Source organism: Panthera pardus, unplaced genomic scaffold, assembly GCF_024362965.1.
Source record: "Panthera pardus isolate Hobbes unplaced genomic scaffold, ASM2436296v1 HiC_scaffold_6, whole genome shotgun sequence".
NCBI classification, from domain to species: domain Eukaryota; kingdom Metazoa; phylum Chordata; class Mammalia; order Carnivora; family Felidae; genus Panthera; species Panthera pardus.
In genome coordinates, this window is record NW_026526991.1 from 117,635,291 (window position 1) to 117,661,162 (window position 25,872).

General features: G+C 36.7%; 1 protein-coding gene and 1 non-coding gene across 2 annotated transcripts in view; both read right to left on the reverse strand.

Annotated features, from left to right (window-relative positions):
- Positions 1-25,872, reverse strand: part of GPR158 (G protein-coupled receptor 158) — a 417,620-nt gene that overhangs the window by 48,118 nt on the left and 343,630 nt on the right. The window contains exon 6 of the mRNA XM_019432597.2: positions 11,225-11,334. Within this exon, the coding sequence (XP_019288142.1) occupies positions 11,225-11,334 (110 nt within the window). The remainder of the gene's footprint in view (positions 1-11,224; positions 11,335-25,872) is intronic.
- Positions 3,450-3,556, reverse strand: LOC128775140 (U6 spliceosomal RNA). Its single transcript, XR_008419791.1, has one exon. It is a non-coding gene; the product is annotated as a U6 spliceosomal RNA (small nuclear RNA).

Consider the following 25,872-nt stretch of genomic DNA (forward strand, 5'->3'; position numbering starts at 1 on the left):
TAGTGCTATTATAATATCATTGATATATATATTCCCTGTACCTTCTATTCCTGTGACTTATTCTTTGCATAACTGGAAGCCTGTATCTCCCACTACCCTTCACCCATTTTGCCTATCCTTGCACCCCTGTTATTTTGTTACTTTCTTGATAGTATCCTTTGATGCACAAATGTTTTTCATTTTGATAAAGTCCAGCTTATCTACTTTTTTTCTTTTTTTGCTTGTGCTTTAGGTTTCTCTCCAAGACTATGAATATTTGTGTTTCCTTATAAGAGTTTTATAGCTTTAGCTCTTACATTTAGGTCTTTTATCCATTTGGAATTAATTTTTGTAAATGGTGTAGAGTAGAGGTCCAACCTCATTCTTTGGCCTGGAGAAACCTGGCATTGATCTGTGTGCGTCTTCCTCTTGCTGTAGCTTTGAAGTAAGTTTTAAAATCAGGAAGTGTGAGTCTTCCAACTTTCTTCTTCTTTTTTAAGATTGTTTTGGCTATTCTAGTTCCTTTGCATTTCCATATGAATTTTAGAACCAGCTTGTCAATTTCCACAAAAAAGTTAGCTGGGATTTTAATAGGAATTAGGCTGATTCAATTTAGGAAAGATAGAAATCTGAAAATACTGAACTTGCCAAACCATGAACAAGGGATGTCTTTCCATTTATTTAGGTCTTCTTTAATTCTACAGTGTTTTGTAGTCTTCAGGGCACCTTTCTAGCAGTTCTGTTGTTAAACTTATTCCTACATATTTTATGGTTATGCTATTGTAAATGAAAATTTCCCCTTAATTTCAGTTTTAGTCTGTGGCTAGTGTGTAAAATACAACTGATTTTTGCATGTCTGTCTTGTACACTGCAACATTGCTAAACCTGTTTATTAATTCTAATAGTTTTTGGTGGATTCCTTAGGATTTTCTCTACAGAAGATCATGTTATCTGGAAACAGTTGTACTTCTTTCTTCGATCTAGATATCTTTTATTTCTTTTTGGAGCTTAACTGCTCAGGTGAGAACTTCTAGGACAATGTTGGCTAGAAGTAGCAAGAGCAAACATTCTTGTCTTGTTCCTAATCTTAGGAACAAGGGGTAAAGACTTTAGGGGTAAAGACTTCAGTCCTTCATCATTAAGCATGATGTCAGCTGTGGGTTTTTCATAGATAACTTTTATCAGGATGAGGAAGTTCCCTTCCATTCCAAGGATGTAGAGTGTTTTATCATGAGAGTGTGTTGGAGTTTTGTCAAATGCTTTGTCTGCATTTGTTGGGATGATCACGTGGTTTTGTCCTTTATTATGTTAATGTACTCTATGACATTGATTGATTTTTGTATGGTCTAAATCCCACCGGGTCGTGATGTATGATCCTTTTTAGAGGTTGCTGGATTCTGTCTGGATTGAGATTTTTATGTCTATATTCATAAGAGATATCGGTCTGTAGTTTTGTTTTCCTGTGATATGTTTATTTATTTTTGGTATCAGGGTAACATTGGCCTCTTACAATGAATAGGAAGTGTTGCCTTATCTATTTTTCAGAATGGTTTGCAAAGAATTAGTGTTAATTATTCTCTATATCATTGATATAACTCATCAGTGAAGCCTTCCAGTACTGGTATGTGGGGGATGGGGGGGGCGGGAGGGGAAGATTTTTGATTAGTAATTTCAATGTCTTTACTTGTTTCAGATTTGTTTAGATTTTCTATTTCTTCTTGAGTCAGTTTTGGTACTTTGCATTATCTAGGAATTTCTAGAATAGTTGAGCTTCTAGTGTTAAATTCCTTGTTAGCTCAAATCCAGTCTTTTGGACTGGACACATGTGAATTCTGTGTGATGGACATTAGGATAGCCAGAGGCCAAGCAAGCCAATGACATGTTAGAAAGTATTATACAGGTAATACTATCTAAAATCACAAGCTTAACAATAGTCATGTTTAAAGGAAAGTAGTCTAAATACACAAATTAAGAGACGGAGGTTGTCAAATTAGACTTAAAGATGCAAGTCCTCACCGTAAGCTTTCTGCAAGAAATGCACATTAAATGTAAAACAAAGGTTTGGGGCGCCTGGGTGGCTCAGTTTGTTGAGAGACCAACTTCGGCTCAGGTCATGATCTCATGGTTTGTGAGTTCGAGCCCTGCATCAGGCTCTGTGCTGACCGCTCAGAGCCTGGAGCCTGCTTCTGATTCTGTGTCTCCCTCTCTCTCTGCCCCTTCCCTGCTCATGTTCTGTCTCTCTCTGTCTCAGAAATAAATAAACATTAAAAAAATCATTTTTAAAAATAAATATAAAACAAAAGGTTTAAAGTTAAAATAATGGGGAAAAAAGATATAACATGCTAACACTGATCAAAAGAAATAAAAAGTGGTTATATTAATATCAGACAAAGTAAATTTTATAGCAAAGAATATTACCAGGGACAATGAAGGTCATTTCATAATGGAGTCAATCTTTTATCATTATGGATAGGACATGAATTCATGTCCTACGAATAGGACCGAACAACTCCAAATGTTTATGCATCTAAGAACAGAACTTCAAAATATCTGAAGTAAAAACTGAAAGAACTGTGAGGAAAAACAGGCAAATATGAAATTTCCAACTATTCTCTCAATAGAACAAGTAGAGAGAAAATTAATAAGGATATAAAAGATGAACAAAATTATTAAACAACCACAAAACCACAGAAGACACATTCTTCCAAGTGCCCGTGGAACATTTACCAAGATAGAGTATATTCTGGGCCATAAAATGAGTCTCAATAAATTTACGAGGATTCAGGTCATACAAGGAATGTGTGCTGACCAGAACAGAATTAAATTAGAAATCAAAAACAAAGATTTATGGAAAATCTCTCAAATATTTGCAAACTAAATAACCAATAACCTGTGGGTCAAAGAATAATTCAAAGTAGAAATTATTTTGAGCTGAATGAAAACGTGAACACAACTCAGATATTTGGGAGTGGACACTTGTAAATGCTGGGGGAGGGGCAGCAGAGTAAGCAGAGGCCAGGTGAGTAGATGGCGCATCAGGAAGGACATAGGTGTGTCCACGTAATAAGGCCAGCCGAGCCCCTGCCTCTGGGCCCAGACAACGGCAGGCAGATGGCAGCAAACAGCTTGCAGAAGCAGACTGTCTCACTGTGGCCTTTATTATTTATTTATTTTTTAAGAAATTAAAAAAAAAATTAAAAAAAAATTTTAATGTTTATTTATTTTTGAGACAGAGAGAGACACAGCATGAGCAGGGAAGGGGCAGAGAGAGAGGGAGACACAGAATGTGAAGCAGGCTCCAGGCTCTGAGCTGTCAGCACAGAGCCGGACGCGGGCTCGAACTCACGAACTGTGAGATCATGACCTGAGCCGATGTCGGATGCTTAGCTGACTGAGCCACCCAGGCGCCCCAAGAAATTTAAAAATTTTTTAATGTTTAGTCAATATATTTATTACAGCACATTGTTAGTCAAAAGTGTGGAAGCTTCATGAATTTGCATGTCACCCTTGCACAGGGGCCGTGCTAATCTTCTCTGCATCCTTCCAATTTTAGTGCATGTGCTGCTGCTGTGAGCACTCACTGTGGCCTTTAAAGCCTGGCTGCCCTTCTTTTTGCTACATGAATGAATTAATCTCATTTCCCACTTATTCTCTCACATCTACTTCACATGAGGAAGAGAAATATTTCCACTTGAGGGCATACAGTCTCTAACAAAGAACATTAGGATAAAGTATTTATCAACTATAGTCCAAGAAGTACTAATTCTGAATTACCAGATGGGCTCTTATTTGGCATTTTAATGTTAAGGAACACACACAGAGAATTGCACACACACATATACAAGGTGACACCATACAATCCAGGCAATAAAAAACATCCTATGTTTCCAATGTGGCACATAGCCCCTAAACTATATACTGTAATTCAAACCTATTTCCAGAAATCTTGACATAAAATGCTCCTGCTGTGATTAGAAATTAGAGCCTATATATATATATATATATATATATATATATATATATAATCTCAAAAACAAAAAAAGGAGTTTAATATTAAAAAGCTTTGAATGTAGATATTACACAATAAAGGGTATTTAAAAATTATGCATCACAAAAAATCAAGTAGGACATCTGAAGTCAGACAAAATAAGTAACGCTTTAAATCTCTTTAGTTTTCTGAGATATGTTCCCATTTTATTCATGTCTAATATTTAATATGTTCTGAAAAGTAGAAAAATTAAAAAATGAATTTTGTTTTTATTTCTAATTATACTGAAAAGGTGCTCATTGATGTTAAAAGTTCTGTATGAATACAGACCTCTAGTTAATAAAAGACATCTTTTATCAATATGCTTACATATCCCAAATCTTTTATTTCCTATAAGTAGATTAAATTGAGTTTATTAATTCATAAATGAAGCTATTCAAGCCAGCAACCCTTAATTAGCTTCTGAAAGTGACAAGAATATACCAACATAATTAACAATATTTAGGGCCATTCAGCTGGGCCAAACCTTTGGGTCCTGTAGGAAGCCAGACAGGGCAGTGTGAAGTCATTAGAAGGGGCAGGATGGGGAGGAAGGAGCAGAGGGAATTGTCCTGTCCTCCAGTTGGAGATTTTATAATCAAAGAGTAACTTCTTGGAGCTTAGGGGACTCTATTTTCATGGTTTCTGCGGAGCCATTCATAAGGACTAGCTGTATACAAGTCCCACAGGACTCAGTCTCAGACAGCTCTGGACGGATTACAAGCACCCCAAGAAAGGGGAGATGAGTATAGGAAGGACAAGTGAGAGGACACAATTTGCTTATTTCTCAGGTTTTCAAGGCCTCACTTTTTCTAGGTCCTTCCAAGCATATGAGTGATCAGAATGACAGAAATGTAGGGCTTGCAAAGCTAAGATATGTAACCACACACTTTCTGAAAGTTAATTAGAATCGGGATAGCACGCAAATAGTTCTGTGCATTAGTGTGAGTCTTTATGGTGCATTCCATGCCAATGTTTCTTGAATTAATGAAATTATGAGGTAAATTTATATTGTCAAGAGCCAAATGTCTTTTGATCTTTCCTGTTTCATTGCAAATAATTTAAAATGGTAAAAATATCTCTAGGGAAACTGTTTAAATCTTAATCTCACAAAGCCTAGGTTGGCACTCAATGAACTAAGAAACAGGTAAAGAGAAAGTCAAATTATTTACAAATCTAATTTTCTTTCCAAACCTCTTAAAATGCCAGTATTAGACATAGTTCTGAAACATGAATTTGAAACTTTTATTTTCTAAATTATCATCCTAAGCATGTCATTTTTCTATAGAGCACCTAGTTATTTTCCAGTAAATGCAAAGTGTGGGTATAGGAGGCAAAGGCTCGGGTATTTGGTAGTCTGCCTCTGAAGCTAAGTAACTTTCTTTGAATTTGGAACTTACTTAGTTTTCTATTAACAAAGATTCTCTGTTTAATCAAACTTTAGCCAGGCTCTTCTGAACCTTCTGCTCGACTGGGCCCAATCTTTGGACTGCCCTTGTCTTTTTGTTTGTTTTTCCTAAAATTAAGTTTCAATTATTCCAATAAAAGGATATAATTGCTTCAATTACTAATTAAATTTTGTGTAATGACTACATTCTCTATAATTTATAAATGCCTAAATTTCAATTTGCAACAAATTCCTGAGATAGTAGGTTTCAAAATACATAGAAGCTCAAGGTGTGTTGTTGTTTTAATCCACACAGTAAAAGAGAAAAAAGCAGAAGTAAATTCTCTTTGGATTTCCCTTGTCTTTACACTGCCCAATTGTAGCAAGAGTCTTACTAAGTCAGTTTTGGGAGAATCTCCCACCCTTGATATCTGAGACCACCTTGGCTTGCCTTTGTCAAGACTCCTATCAAATTGGTTTAGCAAGAAATTCTCCTTTGCCTCTGATGCTTTCTCTTAGTTTTCCATCCACTGCTCCTTCACTGTTAATCTCCACTTTTCCTTGTTATCTTCAGAGTTGAGCCCAATCTCCCTCCCCTGCTGTAAAACTCCATTGTCATTGACCCCTGAATGAAGTCTGTCTCACCATTCTTTAATGAGTGTCAGAATAATTTTTTTCTTTAACAATGTCCAAATATAACTCTAACAGGAAAAGAGACCTTCCTCAGAAGCTTATGAGTCCCTTTTCTCTGAGACAATATGGTTCTCAAGAAATGTTACTATGAGTAATTCTTCATGTGAAGGTATTCTAAATCCAGAGTAGGCAGCCGGAAAAGATGATAAATCACAGTGAACTCAGCAGAAAGGAGGACCTGAAATCGTCATCATTATCATGATCCATATGGCAAACTCTTCCCATTTCCTAGTCAAAATGCAATGTCCGTGGTTACATGCTCAAAGGATGTTTAATTGAGACATTATTTTGGTTGAGGTGGGCAACTGGTTAAAACCATTTTGAAACTATTTCATATTCAAACCCCTATGGACCATGATTTGGGACCTTCAACATCATTCATCTGTGAGCTGGAGTTAACTGTAAGAGTTTTAGAGTAATCTTGTGTATGCCCAGAGGCATTTGCTCAGCCACCTAAGAACAAAAGTTGTTATTTTTTTGGCTTTCATAAATGAGGTCTAACCAACACCTTGCTCAATGGTCTGTTAAGGCAGATGGTTCTGCAGCTAATAGACAGTCTAATTTGCCTAAGTTCCTATCTCAAATTGCCTGCCAGCCAGTGGTTATCATAAGTTAAGCTAAAGAAGGAAACCATCTTATTACAAGCTCTTAGCTTCTTTATATAGTCCCACACTTGCTTTTCTTTCTTTTGCTCTTTCAAAAATTTAACATACCTTACTGTATTTTATGTATCCTTATAAAGAATACATAAAATAAATAAATATAAATATCATCCAGTCGCTTTTCAAAATTTACTAGGAAACAACCAAAAATAAAATAAAATAAAATAAAATAAAATAAAATAAAATAAAACCCTTCTCACAAAGTATAAATATTTGGTGCTAATGAGCACAGTAGAGAAAACTGCCATGTATTGTGTTGTATCTAGAGCAAGGAATACTGAATAATGTATGAAGTGAAAATCCCTCATCCAGACCCAGAAGAAGGCTTTTTCACAGCTTGCTTAAATATTCATTTTAAATATAGTACAACAAAGTCTTTTGTTTTTTCCTTGATTAGCCTTGGAAAAAGGAATGCAGCAATTTGTTTCCAGAAACCATATTATAGGGAATAGGAAAATGTTCCTTTAGCATTAAGTTTCTTAATCTCTTTCCACCTCCTTTCCTTTAAAACATTGCCTCATTTTGCCTCCTGAAATTATACTTGGCTTTTCTGCACCTAGAGATACTGCCTTCCCAATTTTCTTAAACCAACTTAACTTAGCAAGTAATCTGTGAACACACACATCCATGGAGGTGCTAGATGTTCTTTTAGATCTGTCTTACATCATTCATGTCCCAAGTCAAACATATGTATGGTTCCTGAAGGAAACTCCTTTTTATCAATGAAACTCCTTCATTTTTTCCTACTTGAGCACTATTTTCCCTTTTGATCCATATTAAGCAAGCTAAAACCTGATCATTCTTCCTTCTTTCTTTCTCCAAAAAGGAACAAATAGTTTCAGGTTCAAATAAATTGCACTGCCTGAAGGTGGGGCAGTGGGACTGGTTTGCCCTACTAGGGTGTAGGTAACAAAGGGACTGATTTGCCTATAGATAATTTAAGGCAATAATAAGGACAACTAAAAGTTGGTCTGCTTTTTATCTCCATCATGTGTTAGTGATCCTTTGGTTTGGCATTGTAGTCTTTGACTGCGTGAGTCTCAAATGTGGGGAGACACCACTAAATTAAAAAGTAGAAGATTTGGTAAAAGTACATGGAACTTTTAAGTCCCCATCCCAGGCTAACAGTATCATCTCTGTGACAGAGTGAGAGAGATCTTGTTCCTTTTTCACATTTGCTTCAAGTTTTCTGAGATACTGGAATTCTGTAAACACTACAATCAATCAATGAGAAACCAGGAGATGGAGAGAGAAATGTTCTATTACTAAGCCTTGGGGGAAGTGACTGAAATAAAACAAAAACTCAGGTCTTTTTTGCCTGTCCTATTCTCAAGCGACTATAACATTCATCTTATATGTCTGTACTGATAATTTCCTTAGACTTTTCTGCCTAAAGAGTTGGGTTTACCTTTAAAAAAATCTTGAAATGAAAAATGAAGTTTCTGTGAAAATGATATATGGCATTCACTATGCTGTCTTGATTCCTCAATCTGCCTTGAGTCAGGTTCTCTAAAGCCTAGTTCTGTGACTTTCTATCCTTCCAATGAATTTCCTTTTTGCTTAATTTAGCCATAGTAACCCCTCCCCCTTGATATACTTACATATATTCCAATCATATTTAATCTTTACAACAACTTTACAAGTGAAGTGAGATAACTGATTTTCAGATGTTAAAATAATGTATTTTTGGTTTTGTAAATAGTTAATGGCAGGATTAAAATTCAAATTTGGATTTGTTAGGATTTATGTCTTTCCTCTATATCATGTTACTACAAAATTTTAGAAGTCATTTCTTCAGGGCCACATGTTGCTTGAATCTAAAAGATACCAACCAAAGGCACCCCAGCTGCTCCATTCACTATAACCCATTCATTCACTTAACAAATATCTAAATATATAAATACGGGCAAGATGCACAACTAAGGATGGAGAATACAAAGCTGGTTCAGCCGTCACTTTCATTGGGTTGTTCACATTCTTCTTGGATACTAACTGTTCAGTTTTATAGACTTAAACAATACTGGAATCAGTTCAATTTAAACAATATGGAAAAAAACAGAATATAACATGAAGCCATATGTTTCAGACAGGATAAGAATAACTCAGCTCATTAAGTTAGAAACAGTTTCTATTCAATGTAGACTTCAGTGGGGGTAACTCTTCACTACAATGACTTCTAGAGATACATAGAAAGATAGAGCTTTAATTCCAGTCTTTAAACAAAAGAATGATGAACTAATCTAGTTTCTCAAATTCCAATCATTTGCAGACCCCACTCAAGATTTCTGCCTAGGTCTGCGTACAAGCTATACATTCTTTAAATCAATTTCTATTTATTGCTTTAAAATATTTTAAAAGAAACTTTTATATTGCTACTTTCAATGAAGAACCAATAATCCAGAAACAGAAAGTAAGTATAGAAGTGCAATGAGAGAGTTAATAGGTTATATCCAGACAGCACTGCAGTGCATAGTTCTGAGCCCAAAGCTTGATCTGTTCTTTGTTGCAAAGGAGGATTAGAAACTGTTTGGCAGGTGTCAGAGACCTTCTGGTTCCACACTAATTTTTCTCTTGGATATAATCAGAAGGATGGAAAGAGAACCTAAATGGAAGTAATTTTCTCATTACACGATTCAGTGCTATTTAATACTATATTTGCATCCCACCAAACAGCCTCTTACAGACCAGAGTTATATGTTCTAGATACTTGGGGACATACAGTGAGTCAGGGGCCTATGAATGAATGCATTATGTGTGGAGAGAACTGTTGGAAGCAGCTTTCAAGGCTGCATCTGACATTTTTATTCATTCAATCATCGACTAATGTGTATTAAACACCTCCAATGTATCAGCCATTGTGCAAAGAGGTGGGGATTCAATGGTAAGACCCTCATTTCAAAAAGAAAGTAAATTAGGTAAAAATGAAGAAGATAATTAAATAAACAGACTGTATTACATAATAAAGAACCCAAGAGATGCCAAGTGTTAGACTCACAGGGAGAAAGATAATTTTTAAATCTCAAGAGATCATCCTTTCTCTCAGGATTTCTAGAAGGCTTATTGTCTGTTATAAGCAATAACAATGATTACTCATTTTCTTTGGTGAACACCAGCTGAAAACAGCTATCATATAAGGAATGAAAACTGGAAGACACTTGGAGACTACGAGAACACAATAGCAAAGCGTGCTGTGGTGTGGGAAGAATAAAGCGAATGTCAGAAAGAACAGTAGAGATTTGTCCAATCCTTTCCATTTACAGGAAATAGAAGCCTATGCTTTCCTAGAGTTAGAGGCTGAACTGAGATTTAAGCTGGATTTCCTAAAACCCAGTCCAATGTGCTGTGTACTATAGGACATATATAAAAGAAAGGAATCTTGAGAGTTAAGGATATTTACATTTATTCCGAAAAGATAGTCTGGAGCATTCCCAGTAAATAAGTAAAAATGAAACAAGACAAACAAACAAAACAGAACAAAAAGCAACAACCAGAAAAAGAAATGGAGCTTCTTGTGTAATAGACAATACAATGATCACATTTTAAGATTGAAAGGGGAACATTTAAAGATAAATATAACACATATTATAGCTCTAAGATAAGCTGCTTTCTGAGCCATATTAAAATACTTTTATTGAGAAACATGATCAAATTAACATGGAAATATGAATGGTTTCCTATGGTTATAAAAATGACTTTAAAGCTAATCAGCATAAAGGTTTTCCTCTACAGGGCTGCAGATTTATCGTGCAGGAGAAATTACGATCTCTCTCTGATGGTCTTTGGCACCACTGCATTGAGAGAGCTTGCAAAGAGGAGGCATGGGAAACCCTTTTGTGCACAGATAATATATTATATTGCCTATTTCTTCTTCCTATTTATCATATACATTAAGAAAAGTAGGTGGTTTTGAAACTAAGTATAAAAGAGTTCATACTATTATCTAATTTACAAGGTTGATAATCACTAGAGCACGCTGGTTAAGGAGGAAAGTCAAGAACGCCATTTTTTTTTTTTTAAATTCACCGATAGAATATCAGCCGATCACCCTGGGGCATGTGATTGATGAATGAAGAACAGTAGTTTATGTCAAGTAAGCATATTGCTGAGTTCTACTATGTAAGGATTCTTTGGTAGCTCGGGACCTGGACTATTATTTCAGCGGTACTGTCTTTGTCTTCCTTCCTATTCTTAGCTAGTAAATACTGTCTTGCATTCATTCTAAACTATTTTTTTATTCAGAATTAAAATTTCCATACCTAATGGCATATTTTATTAAAGCATGTTGTTCAAATTCAGTTGTATTAAAGATTCTCCTAGAGATTCTTAATAATATTGCCCTGAAAATGAAAAATATATATCATCTTGCTATCTCAATTCTTGAAATTAAACCATTTATGTGGCTGACCCAGCTTGCAATGACATGCCAAGACACTTTGATCCTCTCCTGGGAATGAAAACTTAGGAAATATAATGTACCTGTGTAGCTTGAGAGTGACAGTTCCATAAACAGTAGCAAAACCGAGAAGACGGACCCATCTTAGGAGAATACAGCGAAATGTGCTTGGCTCAAAGTACAAAATAACAACCTGTGGGATGAGAAGAGAAAGAAAGAGACCTTCAGGATCAACTGATGACCCATAGACTAAAATCAGTATTTCATAATCTGATGTTTAACACATATGAATTTTAACATAAGCACACATCTTTTTGAACAAAACTTTATATTGTTTTGATCATTCATTGTCCATATCAAAGGATTGTAGAGTCTCCCTATTGTTTTCCAATCAAACCTAAGTTCCTTAACTTTTAACTTTCAGGAGTTTCTATCAATTGTCTCTAAGCCTGTGGTACATTCAAACCTAACGCTCTTTATTTCCCCAGAGGGCCAGCCAGGCTGGCCTCCATTATGATACTTCGCTGGAGCCTTGCTGATTCCCACCTCCACACTTCTGGCAGTACCTTTCCCCAGTCTGAACTAGCCCTGAGAGGATTAGCCTGTACTGTACTCCCCAATCAATCTCCCACTCTGTAGTACTTTCTCCACTTAGTACTTGGCTCAATTGCTTCACTCACTCCTCTCTTCTCACTCCAGAGTTTTCATCGAGTAAATATTAATGAAGCATTTACCAGGAGCCAGACACTCTACTAGAAGCTGTAGACACAAAGGCTAACAAGAAAAAGAGAGACCTGGAGGTGAGGAGTTGTGTAGTTCCTTTACACAAGGGTCTGATAGTAATTATAAGTTCTGCAAAAGAGGCTGTATTGTTTAGTAAGGAATCTGAGCCTTAGGAGGAAGTGAAAATTTAGGAGGAAAAAAACAAATAGAGAAAACTTGATAGAAGATTAAGGGATTAGGGGATCACATGTGTTCCTTCTAATGGCACAGAGAAATGACATATTAGAAACTAGAGAGAGAGAGAGAGAGAGAGAGAGACAGACCTAAAGTCTAGAATATACAAAAGCTCAAATGTTTCCACTAGAAATGGTTCTAAAGATTATTCTAGCACAGTAGATTCTTGGAAACTGAAAAATCCTGTGACTTATTGCAAAGTTTTCCATTGCACACCAAGCAATGGATAAGGGAATGAATAAGCAAAGGTGAACAATGTAATATAAAAGTTTGCATATATTTTTATTTTGAAGGAAAAAATTGCTCTTGAATTATTCAGGAACTACTGTTATAGCTTCCAACTTTTATTTCACAGATGAAGAATTAGAGGAAGAATTAATGAGAGATTGAGTCAGTCAGAAATAAATGAAAGAATAATAGTCAATTTTTTCAATACCTACAGATGAGGTATAAGCTTAAAAATCATAGAAAGTGAAATTCTGTTGAACTTAATAAAATATATTGTTAGAAACGGTTCAGCAATAGTGAAGTAGAACTCCTAATTTTGTAGTAGAGAAACACAGGTTCTGAATCCAGTCTCCCTGGGTTCCAATCCTGGTTCTCTTCCTTACTAGTCGGGTGGCTTCGACAAATTACTTAACATTGCCTTGCTATGCCTCAGTTTTCCCATCTTTAAAATGAACACAACACTAATACTTCTAGGTGGTACTGTTTTGAAGTTTGAACGTGATAAACATAGTGCCTGCTACATTGAGCATTCAATAAACTTTGGCTAATACCATTAGGAGAGTTGATTTATGCATGCTTTGTTCTAAAAGTGACCATTCTCACTGCAGTATAATTATATCTTATCTCAGTGAATTCTTTTCTGATTGTTCCACCCACTCTCTCTGAATTCCCCTTATCACATTTTGACTGTATCACATCTTTTTTACTTTATCTTATACTGTAGTTAACTGTATGGGGGGAGGTCTCCCTGAATCAATGTAAAATCAGAAAAGGCATGCTTTTCCATACATTCCATGTGTTTCACACACAGAAAATTTAAATATGTTAAATGTTTGGTCAATGATTATTTTAGTCAATTTAACAAAGAAAATATTATATACAAAATAAAGTATTTGAAAAGTCCAATTACAATTCACTAATCATTGTGATTCTAATTCACAATTCACTATTTATTTACTCTGTGTGAGGCAGTAAGTGATTTAGAAGTCATAAGAATAAATCCAATGTGCATTAGGTTATCAGGTTATAGTTTAGAAGAGTGGATGTTACGTGTCAATGATAAAAATAATGGCATGATAATACCAAATGTTTACACAGCATTATTGCTAGACATGAAATTAAGCATTTTTACAGTATTTACTTATTTAATCCCCACAATACCTTACATAGTAGGAACGTTATTTTACAGAGGAGGAATGACACATAGAGAATTTAAGAGATGCGCTCAATGTCACAAGCCAGGAAACGTCAGAGCTAGGATCTGAATCCAGGCAGTTGAGTTCCAGGGTTCACATCTTGCCTCTCTAAGTAGTTCTACCACGTGGGGGAGGTGACAAATGCTAGCATACTGTGAATCGAATCATATTGAGGATTCAGAGAAAAGGGAAATTACTCTCCGTGGGAACAAGTGAAGGTATCCTGAGTAACAACCTGAGGGGGAGAGGGTTTAAGTATGTAAGCGAATAGGAAAGGGGGAGGGAGCCCAAGACAAAGGCACAGTTGTGGGAGAGCTTCAAGAGCATAGAGTATATGCTTACAGCCAGGAAGACAGAAAGGGCAACACTAAAAATCAAGCTTTAAAACAGAGATGGAACCAGCTTTGAATAAAAGAGTGAGGAATTCAGATTCTATTCCCTGAGCAGACATGTCATTAAACTTCTTTAAATTGAGATCAGAAGTGTGTTCCAGGGAGTTAATCTGGCAGCAGCATGCATGAGGGTTGGATGCTATGTAAGGGGAAGATACTGAAGGTGAGAGGGCCAGTTGGGAGAGAAAAACAAAACAACACAAAATGGATTCATCATCTTCCTCACCAAACTTTTTCCTGTTCTTGTATCTTATTTCAGCATCCCCCTTTGTTCCAGTCCCCAGATGCTTCTGCTGCCGTAACTCTCCTGCATAGAACATTTCAGTGGCTCCCAGGGCTCTTATGAAAAAGTCTAAATTATTTAGGATGATAGACACCAGTTACCTCTATGTAACATCAGTACTTTCACCTATGCCAACCCTCCAATTCTTGCATCTGCTCTCCCTTCTGACTGAGTGCTCCTTAGACAATCCAACTGCCTCACCTGTGCGTGGCTTATTCTTACTCACCCTATGGGCTTCAGTCTAAATCTCTCTCCTTCTAGAAAGAGGAGACCTTCCCTGTGGGCTCAGCACACTGCCCCTACTTACTTATAGCACCAGATCCACAGCACTGAGTTCGATTTGTAGGCTTTGTGACAACCACGTTTATCACGTTCAATTCTGTCATAACATCGCTAGCAGTGCTGGCACACAGAAAGTGCTCATAAATACGTGTTGAATGAAAGAAAACATACAGCTGTAGGAAAATGGTAAAGAAGGATATAACTACTGTCGTGAGGATGGGAATTCAGGCATTCAAGAGAACAGAGGAAAGAACACGCTGATTCACGAAAATTGGGCAGCTGATTATTTGTTGAGGCAAAAGAGAATAAAGTATCAAAAATAATGTGAAGATTTTAAGCTTGGGTGACTGGGAGGATGATTGTGTTTGAAAGGGAACAGATAAAAAAGAAGATGCATGAGTCTGGGTAAAACTATGTTAACTCTGCTTAGAAACCTCCCCACCCTCACTTTATCCTTCCTGGATTGGCACTCCCCAGACTGAGTTGGATTTTCATCTTCTGCACATTAGTTACTTGTGCTGAATTCTGAGCTTTTCTTCATTGCACTCACCAACTCTACTCTGATATAATTATTTCTGTAATTCATTTGTTAAATGTGTCTACTTGCTAGTTTGTAAACTGTATGAGGACAGGGATCGTAACTATCTTACTCATGATTACATACTCATTCCTTGGTATCCTATCTGGCGATGGTATGTGAGCCTTAAATGTATGTGGAATGAATGAGATTTAAGAAAGGAAGGGAGGGAAGGAAAGGGGAAGTACGGAAGGACAAAAGATGATAAGTTTATTTTTTGATGCACTGAGTGTCAGTTCTCAACATCCCACCCAGATCTAGCTTTTTAGTAGTTAATATATTCTATAATGAGAAAGAAAGAAAGAAAGAAAGAAAGAAAGAAAGAAAGAAAGAAAGAAAGAAAGAAAAAGAAAGAAAGGAAAAAAGGAAGAAAGAAAGAAGAGAAAAGAAAAGAGAAGAGAAGAAAAGAGAAGAAAAAAGAAAAGAAAAGAAAAGAAAAAAGAAAAGAAAAGAAAAGAGAAAAAAGAAAGACTAGGAAGTTTCAATGTCTTTCAAACCTCAGTATTTCACCTTTTCTTGTTAAATACAATGTATATAAATGTATGGATTAAAAAATATTATAGATACCCCTTCCCAAATTCTGAGTTATTGACACATTTTATAAAAACCTTCATAACAGAAGAAATGGAGAAAATCTAAGCCACTGAGCTGAAGACTTTATGAATGATGATAATACAAATAGCTGCCATTTCATGTAGCAATAATAATAGCTCCCCATGCCTCCCACACACTGTTAGTATGATAGATATGTTCCTTCCAAGATATACTTTACTATTCTCATTTTAAAGATAAAGAGACTGAAGTTTGATGGGGTTAACTAATTTTCCCATGGTTATCAAAAATAGTATGTTTTCAAACCAGAATCCATAAAAAGTTCCTCTACTAGAAGAACTGTCTGAGGTATATTTTCAAAGTACATATTTCAAGAGAAAACTTTCTGCATATTCTTTCCAGTACTAGAGGATAATGGTAGATATAAAGATACTTAGTGTGTGAGAAGCAGGACATTAGTGTACCACTTTTGTCCTTGAGTAACCTAAGGACCGAAGACCATGCATAACTGCTGGATGAGTGAGCACAGGGTATACATGTGAAGTAGGTTTAGAAGGGTAGGGTGAGAGAAAAAGAGACCTCTGTATATTTTAAGGACTTGGTTCTTCAACATTGGAAGATTTTTCAGAGTGGGATACTCTAGGCATTGTGTTTTTAGAAAGCACTACTGTTGGGGCCCCTGGGTGGCTCAGTCGGTGAAGCGTCCGACGCTTGGTTTTGGCTCAAGTCATGATCTCATGGTTTGTGAGCTTAAACCCCACATCGGGCTCTGCGCTGACAATGTGCAGCCTGCTTGGAATTCTCTCTCTCCCTCACTCCCTGCCTCTCTCTCTCTCTCTCTCTCCCTCAAAATAAATAAATAAACTTAATTAAAAAAGCACCGCTGTTTTGGAAATGGCCTTCCAAGTCTTCCCCTCATTACAAACAAATCTATATAGATTATTCACCCATATCATCAAATATGAATTTTTTTTTTAGCTAGTTTTGAAGTCAGCTTGATTGCCTATACTCTTTGGATACTGAGCACAGCTAATGGGGGAAGAAAAGAGAACCATAAGAGAAAAGAAATATCAGCCTTTCCAAACAGGCACAAAATAGAGGAACATTTTTAAATAGAATAGCTCTCTTTTGCAAATACAGACGCAATATCAGAGACAGAAAATTAAACTCTGCTGTGTCAGCTCAGTAGGTGTGAGGCCCAGCGCTTTAGGAAGAGGACCGCTGAGAAGGTAAAATGGTCAGAAGCTTGCACAGCCCAGTGCTCTTCCCAGAGCCCTGAGAGTAAAATGTGTGAAGCTCTGGTTTTAGGCCTGATATTTTAAGGATCTGGGCAACAGCTTCCTAACAGCCTGGGACACAGTACTTCTACTTTCCTAATCGACTCGTCCAGTGTTATTTGCTTCAGTCCAGTGAAATTGGTTGTGAATTAAACTAGTCATATAGGTGAACGAGGCGCAACATGCTTTGGTGTCTGTGTTAGTAGGTGTGTGTGAACTGTTTTATTTACAGAAGAAAGAGAAAGATTACTGGGTAATGGGAGAGTAACAGGTGCCAATGACAGGAGTTTTGTTGATGAAGTTGTCCTTTGATGAGGATGTGAAGGACTTCTAAAGCTTTAAGGGCTCTCTCTGCCACTTCTACAATTTCCTTCTGCTTTGTCCAAGGAAAAGTCTTGCTAGTCAAATATTTTCCAGGGCTACTCAACCTTCTCCAGTTTACTCTCTCCCAACACTCCTTACCAAACAAGTAAAGGATAAAGCTGATATCTTGATGGAGGACAGTCTGCAAGGTAACGCTTGGAAATATCTAATATTAAATCCTAGTACTTAATCCAACTGGAATTGCTATCTTTTGAAGTAGGAGGCTGGGAATGAATCGTGTGAGTGGAACTACATATATTTAAGCACTTTTATACAGGATTTGCTTTATAAAATAAGTAGATTCAAAGTTCCTTGAGTGTGTTCTAAAATCATTTTTTCTATATTTGGCAAGAGATATGATTCCACACACAGGAAATATTTAGGATGAAAATGTATGTCTTGTGAATGTGTAATTATCTAAAGTTGGATCCAAATGACAAAAAAATAAAAACTACTTAATACAACTTTACACTTCTGCAATTACCACACAAATGAAAGGGACTATGGCTGTGATTATGTCTTTACACAACCGTGGTCTAGAACTTATTACTTTGTACTTGGCTCCTATTGCTCCAAAGCAGCAAAGGAAGAATAAATTAATAGAGTAAAACATTATATATATATATATATATATATATATATATATATATATGTATATAACTTTTAAATATTTAAAATGTAGAGAAGTAACATTTTGGGGTTATTGTGATAGCAGATGAGATATGTATGCCTGACACAGCCCCTCTAAAATCTCCAGTATAATACCCTTCAAAATATAAAAAGAAATTAAAAGGGTCACAGCTGTAAAAACTAAAGGCAAAGATGACAAGATCCCAAAGTCTCACTGGTGATTCTACTCACTGCCTGGTAGATGGTATCGAATTAACAAGCACACCTTTTAAATAAAACATCACATGCCTCATCCTCTGAACCAGAATAAGATCTGAAAGCCCAAAAATAACAGGGAAAGATTTTCATTCCTACTCCTTGTCAGGGTCTAATTCTGTGACCCCAGAGGCTTTTACTAAACGATACAAACAAATTAAAATGTCCTTGGTTGTGTCCTCACTGTGCGAGGACTATTTCTACCTCAGCCAGTCCTGCAGCCTTCTAGTCCATGACCACTTCTCCCCCATCGGCTGCCCTCTTCTCCATCCATTCACCGATTAGAACTGTCAGGATGCGGCACTCAGATATGTGATACTTAGCTGTCTAAGGGAAAGCACAGGCAAGGTGGAAGGAAGAACACTGAGAGAGGATGCTGCGAGAGGGAACAGAGAGCCTCCCGAGTCTGTTTTCCTATCTCTCCACAAGAAAAGGCACTTTGTGGAAATACTCCATCCCAACAATAAACATAGAAACAAATGACTATCTTTGTCTTAAGCTTTTATAACCTCAGTTTATGTGTTCAAAAGCAATAATTTTCTGGTCAAAAGTAAATTAACGTGCATGAAGAGAAGACTATACCATCCTTAATAATCAAGTTCTCAAAAATATTAATGAATACAGCGAAGTTCTTGGGATTTATTTTAAGTGAAAAAACAAGCAGCACATAAAATATAGAGTTTAGGTATGATACTGATCATGCTTAATATTTATTTTTATAAATGAATGTATATACACACACGTATACATAAATGATAGTATATCTACTCCCCGCTTATTACCTTTAACACCCTTAATTTGTTCCACAAAGCAGGGCATGAAGGGGTACCCATAAAAGCCAGTGGGGGAAATGAATTGTATTGTTTGCTCCTATTAAGAAGTCCATCCCAAAATTATGTTTTCTGCAATTATCAAAAAAGCAAAAACAAAGAAACAAAAAATCTAAAGCTATGGTTCTGCTTCCTATTTTCTCTCCTGATGCTCTTATGAGTGAACTGTATGTTCCTCTGAGAAAAACATACACTACACATACACTAAACATACACATGAGCGGAATGGTGAGATTATGACCAAAGTATTACAGTTAAACCATTTTGTCACTATGAAAAAAAATGTATATTCTCTGAAATGGTCATAAACTCTTGTTAGGCTCCAGTTGAAAACCTTATTGTCAATATTTATTAAGGGTTGGTTTTGAATAAATACAAATATATACACTTATGTGTGTGTATGTATGTCAATCTAAGTATCTCATGAACTTACCAGTGTTGCCAGTGGGTCTCTGGTTTTAGTATTAAGTATGCACATACTTCTCAGTATTTTAAAAATTTTCTATAACTAGAAAAAAGGGTTAATTTAAGTAAAAAAGTATTCCAGTATCTCTTACAGGAGCTTAATAAATGGTAAGACAACACGAGATAGCTGAATCTTTTAGTTGAACCCATGCAGATAATGGATCCTCTCCTAAAATTTAACAATAAGATCCTCTCCTAAAATTTAACAATAAGAAAGGTATAGTTTATCTGATACATGGGCAGAGAGGTAAAAAATATATCTCCTGAGAATGAACAGGTTTAGGAACAAATGAGCTCTAAATATGATCAATGATTTTTATATTCAGTTTTTTTTTTTTTTATAATGGACAAAGAACAGTACAAGAGTTGGTAAACAGGATGGTAATGAGAGGCCATTAGACATTGGGGGACTTTATTTAATTCATAATATAAAATATATGTAGCATGTATCCTATGAATTTTTGCTGTGATTGCTGGAAGAATGATACACCTGGTTTAGAGCTAAATAAAAATAAGCACACACACACACACACACACACACACACACACACGCGAGATGAATTAATTAGCTTAAGTAAAATATATATGAGGCAGGAGAATAGATCTGATAAGACACAAAACTTTAAATATGAAAATTCTCATCTGTAAAATAGTGCAAATATATGAGTTGCCTACCAGTCAAGTGGAAGGAGTTCTGCAGCCTAGTGCAATGAATAAAAAGAAGGAATTTAGAGTTAGCTGCCATAAATGCCAGTCTGGGCTCTACCACTAATTAGACATATAACCTAGAACAAATCCCTTAAGTTCTGTGGAATTCAGTTTCCTCAACAGTTTAGTGAAGATAAAGCAAAATCCTATAGTATCTATTAGAATCATTTAATAAACCACAGATAAATGGCAAATGCCAGTTTTACTATTAACGTAAGAATTACTTTTGATATTTGTCACATTTCAGTCAAAAATGTGTTTAGTCCTCTTGTACGTATATCTTCAAATACTAACAGAAAAGAAGCTTCTGAATACTGTGGGGTTGAGAATGTAGTATATGCAGAATGGGAAAGAAACACATAAAGCAAACTATGTTCTTAAAGCAGTAGCAGAGCTATTAGCACGATTGGTGAAGGCAGGGAAAGCCAGGTATATCTGTTACCTATTGATATAACAAATTCGATAAACTTACCACCTTAAAACAACACATATCTACTATCTCACGGTATCTGTGGGTTAGCAATCTAAGCATTGCTGGTTTCAGGGTCTCTCATAAGACTACAATTAAAGTATTAATCAGGGCTGGGATCTCATCTGAGGGCTCACGTTTCTAAGCTCATGTGGTTGTTGACAAAATTTGGTTCCTTGAGGGCTGATGAAAGTGGGGCCCTGAGCTGGCTTTTGGTGGGAAGCCACTCCCAGTTTCTTGCCATATGGACCTCTCCAACATAGTAATTTGATTCACTGAAGCCAGCAAGAAAGAGTCTGTTTGCAAGATAGATGTAATAATCTTTGTAGCCTCATCATGGAAGCGACATTCTTCGTTTCACATTGATGTGTTTTATTGATTAAAAACAGGTTAGTTAAACAGAGGGAAATGCACAGGCTCTGAATACCAGGAAGCAAGAATCACTGGGGCCATCTTAGAAGCTATCTACCACAAAAGGCAACCCTACTTTTATTTTTAATATATTTTTTAAAAATGTTTATTTATTTTGGACACAGAGACAGAGCATGAATGGGGGAGGGGCAGAGAGAGAAGGAGACACAGAATCTGAAGCAGGCTCCAGGCTCTGAGCTGTCAGCACAGAGCCCGATGCAGGGCTCGAACTCACAGACCGTGAGATCATGACCTGAGCCGAAGTCGGACGCCCAACTGACTGAGCCACCCAGGCGCCCCTAGGCAACCCTACTTTTAAATCATCAGAAATGCTGTTATTTTCAAAGTGAATGATGTAAGAAGACTATGGAATCAAAAGCCATTACATAACTAGAACATGCACTTAGAGAAAGGATTATATGAAAAATAATTTTAAAGGAGAACTCTTTAAAAGATGAAAAGGAATCTACCAAGGCTGCCTCTCCATGGAGTCCAATTCATTGTTAAGTTCGTAATTCTGGGATTGTTGCACATAGCTCATGACTAGAAGCTGTGGAGAAACAACTTTTTTGTTTGGAATATTTTTAAACAATGAGAAAAATATGGTCAGGGTGGTTTGGGAGAAATAATTTGAATCTTTTCAAGTATTTATGTCTATGTTTAAATTGTGACTAAGAAAGAATGCAAACTTCAAGTTAAACCTGGCAGGTTGAACATGTGTATGTCAGCTACTTCTGGAAAGTCTAGTTGATGATGTTACAACAGTCAAGACCAAAGGGAGGATGAGTAGAAATGCCAACAGATGACAGATATCAACAAAATTCTGCAAGATGGAAAGCAGATGGCAACATATAATCAGACGAAGAAACCAAAGAAGCAGAAACATGCACCCAAAGAGAGAGAAGCCTCTCAGAGGTCTGTCTCATAATCTTTTCGAAGGGAGATGGGAGATGGATAATAACAATAATAGCATCTAATGAGTGCTTTCTATGTTCCAATTACTTTTAAGGTGCTCTACATGAAACAACTTACTTGTTCCTTACACAAATCCTTTAAGGTGGGCATTATTAACATTTCCACTTTACGCATGGGGAACCTGATGGACAGAAAAGTTGAGGAATTTGGACAAGGTCACACAGCTAGTAAGTGACAGAGCCGGGGTTTAAACCTGGCCTGAGTCTATAGGACAAGCTCATTATCATGATGTCTCGCTGCCTGCCATCATGTAGGAAAGAGTAATAAGTTAAAGATAGGGGCCTTTGATAGAGGCTGGATATTGTAGAATGCCTGGTCACCAAGAACTTCAACCAGCTTGTTTAGTGTAGCAAACATGGAGGGGTTAAACTGAATAATGTTTATAGGGTAAAAGTAATTTTCAAGTAAAAAGAAATGGAAAATATAACTAAAGATCAGAATGCAATTAACAAATGGGAAACTAGGGAGCCTGGGTGGCTCTGTTGGTTAAGCAACTGACTTCAGCTCAGGTTATGATTTCATGGTTCGTGGGTTCAAGCCCTGCGTCGGGCTCTGTGCTGATAGCTCAGAGTCCGGAGCCTGTTTCAGATTCTGTGTCTCCCTCTCTCTCTGCCCCTGCCCTACTCACGGTCTCTCTCTCTGTCTCTCTCTCTCTCTCTCTCTCTCTCTCTGTCTCTCTGTCTCTCTGTCTCTCTCAAGAAATGAATAAACATTAAAAAAAAACCAAAAAGCAAACAAACAAATGGGAAAATGAGTGCTGAAAAACAAAACCAGAATGATTCATGAAGAAAATTGTGAAAGAAAAGAGTGACATCACAGAGACTGAACTACTGAGTCTGAGAGAAGAGATAGGCATCATCAAGGGAAAATTTGGAAGCCAGGAACCAATTCAATGGTCTTCAACTCTGGGTCAACATTAGAATCACCTATCGTGTAAAAACATGGGAAAGCCCAGGGTTCCCTTGTGGAAACTTTGAGTTAGGAGTTTCAGGGCACAGTTTGAATAATCTGAATTTTAAAAAATGCTCTTAGGTAGTTTTAATTTAACAAGGGTTAAGAGCTGCTGATTTAGTTTAGAGCCCAGAAGCAAAGCACACATGGAGCTGGTGTAGCCACGGTTCAGACCAAGACTAGGGAGGGATGAAGAAAGTGTCCAAAAATTAATAAAATACAGTAAGAATTCCATTTCTAAAAAATGTCCTACATATACATGCACATAAAATATGCAAATATTTATGTCCAATATTCACTAAAGCATTATTCACAATAGCAAAAACATTGAAAATATTGTCTACCCAGAGGGGATGGCTTAAATTTATAATTCATGTTACATACATACAAAATGGAAAACAAAGAAATTTAAAATAATTAAATGGCTGACTCTGTTGCTACAAAAACATCTTTAAGAGAAACCGTTTGAATGAAAAGAAAGTTGCAGAACAGTAATAAAAATATGCTTCTGTTTGTATATATGTAAAAAGGAATATATGGAGGCACACAATTAACTATTAAGATTATTTACCTTTGGGGTGGGTGGATTGGAAGAGGCAGGGAGAGGGGGATTTTTACTATTGAATTTACATCCTTTGGTACTAGTTGATTTTTTTTTTTTTTGCGATGAAGATATATTACTTTTATAATACAGGAATGAGAAAATGCATACAAAGATTTCTGACATTCACTGTAATCACTATAAATCTTTATTTTAACATTTTAAGGAAAGTATCTCATGTTTGTCCTGACAGCTTTACCAGTCTTTGCCACCCAGTATGTGACACACACACACACACACACACACACACACACACACACAGGTTCTTGGGAGGACACTGCACAGCTCTTTCACCGTTGGAGTCAGGGCAAAGTGGCCACTCTGCCTGCAGTCGAACCCTGAGTTTGTCATCCACAAGGATGCCTTACTTGAAACTGGTTTCAGGGAGGCTGCAGGTGAACCTCGCCTCCGGGGTGTGGGAGGCTGTTTCTAAATATCCGGATGAGAGAGCGAAGTGGAGAAGGTACAATATGTAATATCTATGACATTAAATGAAGATGGAAAGATACAGAAAAATGACAGAAGAGAAATGGGAATATCTTAAAACTCCCAGACCTCAATACAGTTACAAGGTGCAAAAGTGTTCGCACACACAAAAAGGACTGAAGTACAGCATTTTGAGGACAGAAAAAAATGATAAAGTGACACAATATATAATAAGATGCTTAATAACCAAAACTTTTTTAAAGCCAAGAAAAGAATATATAAAAACTTGATCAATGTGCCATTTCTGGTCCTCAGGTGGCCCCTGTCCCTTGGCCACGCCCATCTGTTTACCTTAGCTTTATGGGTCATCCTTTTCATTGACAGTCTTGCATAGACCATTCATGGGAAAAACCGTCTTTCTGTTTATAGTTCAAAGATTGTTCCAAATTTGTTGAATAAAGTGTGCAGAATATATAAAACATTAGGGTCCATGAACCACAACCTCACTAAAAGTCTGAAAAAGTAATTATTCAAGCCGCAGTCACAACCCAGAGTCAGAATTGGCCTGTCAGTTGTTAAGTGTGCCTTCACCATTGCCATGACCAACTCTCAAACCCCAGGCAGAAATGTGCATGTGTTTCTTGAGAAGCAGAGGCACATAGTGGAAAGACTACAGTATTTGAAGACCCAAGGGACTGCTCTGCCGCTTACCAGCTGCACAGCCTTCAGCACATCATTCTGACCATCTCCTTTCTCACCTAGAAAGCTGAGCTAATAATCCCTTTTCTCTCACCTCCATGGGATGGGAAAAATGTATGTGAAAGCACTATGTCAACTAGAGTAGTGGAATTGTTTCTCTCTCTCTCTCTCTCTCTCTCTCTCACACACACACACACACACACACACACACACACACACATATATATATGTATAATTGATTCCTTAAAGATTGATTCCAAACTGTTTTCATTTCTCTTTAAAGTGAGCATTGAGTGATTCTACCTGATCCTTATAAATTCTCTGTCAATGGCAAAGTGACATAAAAAATATCAGATCACTATGGTGAAGGAACTGCTTAGCCAGCCTGATTCAGTCTGAGTCATTCATTGCCTCACCCCTCTTGGAGAGGACACATTCTTATAACTCAGCTCTAAATAAAGGAGCTGAAAATAAAAATCTAAGTTTAACTGTAGGATGCCATAAAAGCTCTTCAGCATTTGTCAGTAAGCAATAACAAATGGGTGTTCTCCGTATATTTTCAATCCTCCTTGTATTCACTTTCCTGTCCCGGAGTACTCTGTTTAACACACAGTCATTACCAATAATAAAAATAAATCTGTACGTGGGATTTTTACTGTTTATTAAATACCTGATTATTTCTTTCCCGAACTGAGATACTTAGGAGGTTAAATGACCTGCCCAAGATGACAGTAATTTAAACATGTCAAAGGTGGAATTACTCTAAACTGTTAACATTTTCAAAGAATGTTCCCCCTCCTTTTTTTCAAGTTTGTTTGTTTGTGTGTTTGTTTGTTTATAGACAGAGCACACATGGGGAGAGAGAGAGAGAGAGAGAGAGAGAGAGAGAGAGAGAGAATCCCAAGCAGGCTCCACACCATCAGCACAGAGTCCAATGCGGGGCTTTATCTCATGAACCGTGAGATCATGACCTGAGCTGAAATCAAGAGTTGGATGGTTAATCAACTGAGCCAGCCAGGCACCCCAGTTCTCTCTCCATTTTAATGAAAAGTTGTTTGGTCTCCCAAACTTGCATTTCCTTATTGGTGAAAATCAAGTGACTAATTGCCCCACAACCTAAGTATTTCAGAGTCAGTGTTCTTCAGATAAATGTTCTATATTTACACATGCACCTTCTCTCTTTGAAATTCTTGCAATAACCCCC